We start from the raw sequence: 8,284 nt of genomic DNA on the forward strand, positions 1-8,284 counted from the left end.
TACCTACCGGTGCAGAGGGCATGGTGTAGGGATGGTGGTGGAAGGCTACCTTTGCATCCCAAATGGCACCCTATTCCCTATATAGTGCACTACTTTAGACTAGAGACCTATGGGCCGTAGCACCCTATTCCCTATATAGTGCACTACTTTAGACTAGAGACCCATGGTAATCCCTATGGGCCGTAGCACCCTGTTCCCTATATAGTGCACTACTTTAGACCAGAGTCCTATGGGCCGTAGCACCCTGTTCCCTATATATAGTGCACTACTTTTGACAAGCCACTAGGGAATAGGGCTCTAACCAAAATTAGTGCAGTCTATAAGGAATAGGGTACCATTTGAGAGGAGGGAAAATATTGGTCTGGGTTTTGAAAGACCTCATGCAAACATGCATTGGAAGTCGACAATGATTCTTTGCATAGTCACTTCACCCCTACCTGTACCCCTGCACATTGACTCAGTGCCCCCTGTATAAAGCCTCTTATTATAATTGTATTGTGTTACTTTTGATTTTTTTAAATGTACTTTAGTTTATTTTGTAAATATTTTCCTAACTCTTCTTGGACTGGACTGTTAGTTAAGGGATTGTAAATCAGCATTTCACGATAAGGTCCACACTTCGGCGCACGTGACAAATAAAGTTTGATTTGATTTGGATTTGAGATTACATCAAATAAAATTGTATTTGTCACGTGCGTCGAATACAACCTTGTAAGAAATGCTTATTTACAAGCTCTTTCAGAGATTACATTACATCACACACACACACACGCACGCACGCACACACACACACACGCTCAGGTGAATCAAGTGCCATTTCCTAACAACCCAGTAGATGACGCACTGAGACAGTACTCCTGCCAAAGACGGGAAAGAAGTCATGTGCTTGTCCCGTGATCAAATGCGGAAGTGTTGAAATATATCCATAGCGACAACAGTTTACCCTCTCTATTTCATATAGATTTTGCTGTTTTATTTGCTGTATTTCTCAGAGAAATGGAAGGATATGCCAAAACATCACTTAGCACCACGTATGCTGGAGCCCCGGATTTCAGAGGGTAAGAGAGCGTTAATTATTCAGTCGTCGTATTAGATAACGTTACTAACAGTAGTTAGTTAACATTAGCCCATTCATTACATAGATAGCTTGGCGCTTTAGCCAGCACGTCAACTGGGAGGTCGCGGGAGGATTTTAAGGGGTCGCGGGACTTGTGTAAGAAAAAAAAGATATATAATAATAACACATTTAAAAATGTAAAATATTTTGAAAGGTAACCTCTGCATCGAAACTTTTATTTTGAAAGGATACCGCCTCACCGCTTATTGCTGCTGTATTTACACGTGTAGCGGGTCGGTAGTGGGGTTCGTTATTGGAGGGTTTTCGGGCTGCACACACTCACTGACCAATACAATAATGTTCTCGCCCCACAGGCAAAAACTGATCCAATGAAATGACAGATTTCTAGACACACACACACACACACACACACACACACACACACACACTGGACCAATAAAAATGTCATTCTGACACATTGTTTTGTTTTAAATGTGACATGTCGTCCAATCAGATAATACAGATTTTCAGTTAGATTGATTGACAGCTAACTAACTATCCAGATGTGTTCTGCAGGCATTGCACACGTGTATAGTTAGCTGTCATTTAACTCATGTGGGCTAGCTGTCAGAGTAAAATCATGGACACATTTTTAAAATGTGCAGCTCCCTCTTCTGCTGCTTCCAATGTCAACGACAAGGCAGACAACCCGGTCCCCTGTCGACTGGAGAAAATATAACTCCGACTTCATGGATTATGGTTTTCCATATAAAGAAGCCAGGCAGGGTGAGTGTAGGCCGCTGTGCGTCCTATTCAATGAGCTGTTCGCTGATGAGAGCAGGAAACCCTCCAAAATGAAAAGACATCTGGACACCAAGCATCCAAGCCACAAAGATAAGACAGCTGACTAAGTTGGTCAACTATTTTTAAAAAGAGTTCCAGGAAAAGCAGGTGTTTTCAGACCGTCTGTAGGGACATGGAGAGAAGCACCAGCAGGTGTTTTCAGACCGTCTGTAGGGACATGGAGAGGAGCACCAGCAGGTGTTTTCAGACCGTCTTTAGGGACATGGAGAGGAGCACCAGCAGGTGTTTTCAGACCGTCTGCAGGGACATGGAGAGAAGCACCAGCAGGTGTTTTCAGACCGTCTGTAGGGACATGGAGAGGAGCACCAGCAGGTGTTTTCAGACCGTCTGCAGGGACATGGAGAGGAGCACCAGCATGTGTTTTCAGACCGTGCTGCTCTCTAGACCCACTAGAGGGCAGCACCACTGGTCTACATTCTGAGTTTCCCCACTAGAGGGCAGAACCACTGGTCTACATTCTGAGTTTCCCCACTAGAGGGCAGCACCACTGGTCTACATTCTGTGTTTCCCCACTAGAGGGCAGCACCACTGGTCTACATTCTGAGTTTCCCCACTAGAGGGCAGCACCACTGGTCTACATTCTGAGTTTCCCCACTAGAGTGCAGCACCACTGGTCTACATTCTGAGTTTCCCCACTAGAGGGCAGCACCACTGGTCTACATTCTGAGTTTCCCCACTAGAGTGCAGCACCACTGGTCTACATTCTGAGTTTCCCCACTAGAGGGCAGCACCACTGGTCTAAGGTATTTTAGCTAGCTCTATCAGTATTAACGTCCCATAGCTAACAGTAGGTCTATGCATTCAATAATATCAAACACATGCAGTTCACGTAATGTACTCACCCAGAGCCACCACCAAGACATATGATGGAGGATATATATTGTCTCTCCTGCAGGAATGACAGTTCTCTGGTATCTGCTCTGAAAACTCTTCTCTTCTTCACCATCCTGATGGTCACCCTGCCCATAGGACTGTACTTCGCATCAAAGGCATACATCTTTGAAGGTAAATCATTATTTCTTGTCTGAGAGAGGCCTAAATATCCCAATCAATATTCAAAACAATTTATTTGAATTTCCTCCTCTCTCCTCCTCCCCTCTCCTTCCTCCCACCTCTCTCTCTCTCCTCCTCCCCTCTCCTTTCTCCCACCTCTCTCTCCTCCTCTCCTCTCCTTCCTCCCACCTCTCTCTCTCTCTCCTCCTCTCCTCTCCTTCCTCCCACCTCTCTCTCTCCTCCTCCCCTCTCCTTCCTCCCACCTCTCTCTCTCCTCCTCCCCTCTCCTTCCTCCCACCTCTCTCCTCCTCCCCTCTCCTTCCTCCCACCCTCTCTCTCCTCCTCTCCTCTCCTTCCTCCCACCCTCTCTCTCCTCCTCCCCTCCCCTCTCCTTCCTCCCACCCCTCTCTCTCCTCCTCCCCTCTCTCTCCTCCCACCCCTCTCTCTCCTCCTCCCCTCTCCTTCCTCCCACCCCTCTCTCTCCTCCTCCCCTCTCCTTCCTCCCACCCCTCTCTCTCCTCCTCCCCTCTCCTTCCTCCCACCCCTCTCTCTCCTCCTCCCCTCTCCTTCCTCCCACCTCTCTCTCTCCTCCTCCCCTCTCCTTCCTCCCACCCCTCTCTCTCCTCCTCCCCTCTCCTCCTCCCACCCCTCTCTCTCCTCCTCCCCTCTCCTTCCTCCCACCCCTCTCTCTCCTCCTCCCCTCTCCTTCCTCCCACCCCTCTCTCTCCTCCTCCCCTCTCCTTCTTCCCACCCCTCTCTCTCCTCCTCCCCTCTCCTTCCTCCCACCTCTCTCTCTCCTCCTCCCCTCTCCTTCCTCCCACCTCTCTCTTTCCTCCTCCCCTCTCCTTACTCCCACCTCTCTCTCTCCTCCTCCCCTCTCCTTCCTCCCACCCCTCTCTCTCCTCCTCCCCTCTCCTTCCTCCCACCCCTCTCTCTCCTCCTCCCCTCTCCTTCCTCCCACCCCTCTCTCTCCTCCTCCCCTCGCCTTCCTCCCACCCCTCTCTCTCCTCCTCCCATCTCCTTCTTCCCACCCCTCTCTCTCCTCCTCCCCTCTCCTTCCTCCCACCTCTCTCTCTCCTCCTCCCCTCTCCTTCCTCCCACCTCTCTCTCTCTCTCTCCTCCTCCCCTCTCCTTCCTCCCACCTCTCTCTTTCCTCCTCCCCTCTCCTTCCTCCCACCCCTCTCTCTCCTCCTCCCCTCTCCTTCCTCCCACCCCTCTCTCTCCTCCTCCCCTCTCCTTCCTCCCACCTCTCTCTCTCCTCCTCCCCTCTCCTTCCTCCCACCTCTCTCTCTCCTCCTCCCCTCTCCTTCCTCCCACCTCTCTCTCTCTCTCCTCCTCCCCTCTCCTTCCTCCCACCTCTCTCTCTCTCTCCTCCTCCCCTCTCCTTCCTCCCACCTCTCTCTCTCTCTCCTCCTCCCCTCTCCTTCCTCCCACCTCTCTCTTTCCTCCTCCCCTCTCCTTCTTCCCACCCCTCTCTCTCCTCCTCCCCTCTCCTTCCTCCCACCTCTCTCTCTCCTCCTCCCCTCTCCTTCCTCCCACCTCTCTCTCTCTCTCTCTCCTCCTCCCCTCTCCTTCCGCCCACCTCTCTCTCTCCTCCTCCCCTCTCCTTCCTCCCACCTCTCTCTCCTCCTCCCCTCTCCTTCCTCCCACCCCTCTCTCTCCTCCTCCCCTCTCCTTCCTCCCACCCCTCTCTCTCCTCCTCCCCTCTCCTTCTTCCCACCCCTCTCTCTCCTCCTCCCCTCTCCTTCCTCCCACCTCTCTCTCTCCTCCTCCCCTCTCCTTCCTCCCACCTCTCTCTCTCTCTCTCTCTCTCTCTCTCCTCCTCCCCTCTCCTTCCTCCCACCTCTCTCTTTCCTCCTCCCCTCTCCTTCCTCCCACCTCTCTCTCTCCTCCTCCCCTCTCCTTCCTCCCACCTCTCTCTCTCCTCCTCCCCTCTCCTTCCTCCCACCTCTCTCTCTCCTCCTCCCCTCTCCTTCCTCCCACCCTCTCTCTCCTCCTCCCCTCTCCTGCTCTCCTCTCTCCAGGTTCCCTACAGATGTCTACCTCAGACAGTTATTTCTATGCTGCCATCGTAGCTGTGCTGGCCGTACATGTGGTTCTGGCTTTGTTTGTCTACGTGGCCTGGAACGAGGGCTCCACCAAGGACAAGGGGAAACACGACTAACCCTTAACCTGGCCGTGCTGCTGGCCCAGAGAAGGCCTGGACCAAGCCACTTCCAGCCCCAACCCAGCCTGGCTTCTCTCCATCCCCCACCCCAGCCTGGCTTCTCTCCAGCCCCAACCCAGCCTGGCTTCTCTCCATCCCCCACCCCAGCCTGGCTTCTCTCCAGCCCCCACCCAGCCTGGCTTCTCTCCAGCCCCCAACCCCCTGTTTGACCAGCCCCCAACCCAGCCCCCAACCACCGCCTGGCTTCTCTCCAGCCCCCACCCCACCCCCTCTGTTTGACCAGCCCCCAACCCAGCCCCCTGTTTGACCATCCCCCAACCCAGCCCCCAGTTTGACCAGCCCCCACCCAAGCCCCCTGTTTGACCAGCCCCCAACCCAACCCCCTGTTTGACCAGCCCCCACCCCAGCCCCCAACCCAGCCCCCTGTTTGACCAGCCCCCTGTTTGACCAGCCCCCAACCCAGCCCCCTGTTTGACCAGCCCCCACCCCAGCCCAACCGCCATGGAGGGGTTCATACCGAGTCCATCTCCTGGTGTTAGGAGAGAATAATGTATTGGCTGTTTCTGAGCTTCTGCTCAGTGTATTTTGTAACATACTGAACACCTTCCCTGTCATGTGTTACAGCCCGTTAGAGGGTGTGTCATAAACTGGGCCCTGGCCAGAGACGGCCGTGAAATGCCAGTTCACAACTGGAGCGTGCATGTAGAAATGTATTGTCTGCGTCCAACCCTATTCCCTATTTAATGCACTACGTTTGACCAGGGCCCGTAAGGCTGCTTGACCAGGGCCCCGCAAGGCTGCTTAACCAGGGCCCCGTAAGGCTGCTTGACCAGGGCCCCGTAAGGCTGCTTGACCAGGGCCCCGTAAGGCTGCTTAACCAGGGCCCCGTAAGGCTGCGTGACCAGGGCCCAGTAAGGCTGCGTGACCAGGGCCCCGTAAGGTTGCTTGACCAGGGCCCCGTGAGGCTGCTTGACCAGGGCCCCGTTGACCAAACGTAATGGATTATACAGGGAATAAGGTGCCATTTTGTTTTCTGTGTGTTTAAATCATGTCACTGCTGTTGTGGTTGGATCCGTCCTTGTTGACCGGATTCATTTAAGAACGTTGTGTTTTCGTGCGACTGTCTGTAGACGTTTATTTTTGGTTGTAATTTGATGTCTCCAGAAGTGTAGTATAATCGTCAGGGTACTCAAGAGTAGCATTTCAACTCCAGAGTGTTTGTTATGATGAAACATTAAACAAATCAAATGATCCATACTTTGATGAACTGTGGAAACATTTTAGTTCTGTAGCAGATGCTCCTATCCAGAGTAGTGACTACTGACTGAGACACAGCAAGCACCATGCTCTACTGACTGAGACACAGCAAGCACCATGCTCTACTGACTGAGACACAGCAAGCACCATGCTCTACTGACTGAGACACAGCAAGCACCATGCTCTACTGACTGAGACACAGCAAGCACCATGCTCTACTGACTGAGACACAGCAAGCACCATGCTCTACTGACTGAGACACAGCAAGCACCATGCTCTACTGACTGAGACACAGCAAGCACCATGCTCTACTGACTGAGACACAGCAAGCACCATGCTCTACTGACTGAGACACAGCAAGCACCATGCTCTACTGACTGAGACACAGCAAGCACCATGCTCTACTGACTGAGACACAGCAAGCACCATGCTCTACTGACTGAGACACAGCAAGCACCATGCTCTACTGACTGAGACACAGCAAGCACCATGCTCTATTGACTGAGACACAGCAAGCACCATGCTCTACTGACTGAGACACAGCAAGCACCATGCTCTACTGACTGAGACACAGCAAGCACCATGCTCTACTGACTGAGACACAGCAAGCACCATGCTCTACTGACTGAGGCACAGCAAGCACCATGCTCTACTGACTGAGACACAGCAAGCACCATGCTCTACTGACTGAGACACAGCAAGCACCATGCTCTACTGACTGAGACACAGCAAGCACCATGCTCTACTGACTGAGACCGCAAGCACCATGCTCTACTGACTGAGACAGCAAGCACCATGCTCTACTGACTGAGACAGCAAGCACCATGCTCTACTGACTGAGACAGCAAGCACCATGCTCTACTGACTGAGACAGTCATACAGACATCATTATGTATGGCTCAGAGACACAGCAAGCACCATGCTCTCCTGACTGAGACAGTCATACAGACATCATTATGTATGGCTCAGAGACACAGCAAGCACCATGCTCTACTGACTGAGACAGTCATACAGACATCATTATGTATGGCTCAGAGACACAGCAAGCACCATGCTCTCCTGACTGAGACAGTCATACAGACATCATTATGTATGGCTCAGAGACACAGCAAGCACCATGCTCTCCTGACTGAGACAGTCATACAGACATCATTATGTATGGCTCAGAGACACAGCAAGCACCATGCTCTACTGACTGAGACAGCAAGCACCATGCTCTACTGACTGAGACAGCAAGCACCATGCTCTACTGACTGAGACACAGCAAGCACCATGCTCTATTGACTGATACACAGAAAGCACCATGCTCTACTGACTGAGACACAGCAAGCACCATGCTCTACTGACTGAGACACAGCAAGCACCATGCTCTACTGACTGAGACAGTCATACAGACATCATTATGTATGGCTCAGAGACACAGCAAGCACCATGCTCTACTGACTGAGACAGTCATACAGACATCATTATGTATGGCTCAGAGACACAGCAAGCACCATGCTCTACTGACTGAGACACAGCAAGCACCATGCTCTACTGACTGAGACACAGCAAGCACCATGCTCTCCTGACTGAGACAGTCATACAGACATCATTATGTATGGCTCAGAGACACAGCAAGCACCATGCTCTACTGACTGAGACACAGCAAGCACCATGCTCTACTGACTGAGACAGAGCAAGCACCATGCTCTACTGACTGAGACACAGCAAGCACCATGCTCTACTGACTGAGACACAGCAAGCACCATGCTCTACTGACTGAGACACAGCAAGCACCATGCTCTACTGACTGAGACAGCAAGCACCATGCTCTACTGACTGAGACACAGCAAGCACCATGCTCTACTGACTGAGACACAGCAAGCACCATGCTCTACTGACTGAGACACAGCAAGCACCATGCTCTACTGACTGAGACACAGCAAGCACCATGCTCTACTGAC

The 8,284-nt window shown here is 52.1% G+C and overlaps 1 protein-coding gene across 1 annotated transcript; it reads left to right on the forward strand.

The window, feature by feature from the left end:
• The first annotated feature begins 840 nt into the window (after positions 1 to 840).
• Positions 841 to 6,338, forward strand: LOC118938735 (vacuolar ATPase assembly integral membrane protein vma21). The gene is made up of 3 exons (XM_036943566.2): positions 841 to 1,058; positions 2,817 to 2,926; positions 4,939 to 6,338. Exons 1-3 carry the CDS (start codon positions 997 to 999, stop codon positions 5,076 to 5,078), a joined length of 312 nt encoding a protein of 103 aa, XP_036799461.1. The 5' UTR covers positions 841 to 996; the 3' UTR covers positions 5,079 to 6,338.
• Positions 6,339 to 8,284: the final 1,946 nt, after the last annotated feature.

The sequence above is a fragment of the Oncorhynchus mykiss genome, chromosome 14, assembly GCF_057628025.1.
Source record: "Oncorhynchus mykiss isolate SJ-2025 chromosome 14, ASM5762802v1, whole genome shotgun sequence".
NCBI lineage: Eukaryota > Metazoa > Chordata > Actinopteri > Salmoniformes > Salmonidae > Oncorhynchus > Oncorhynchus mykiss.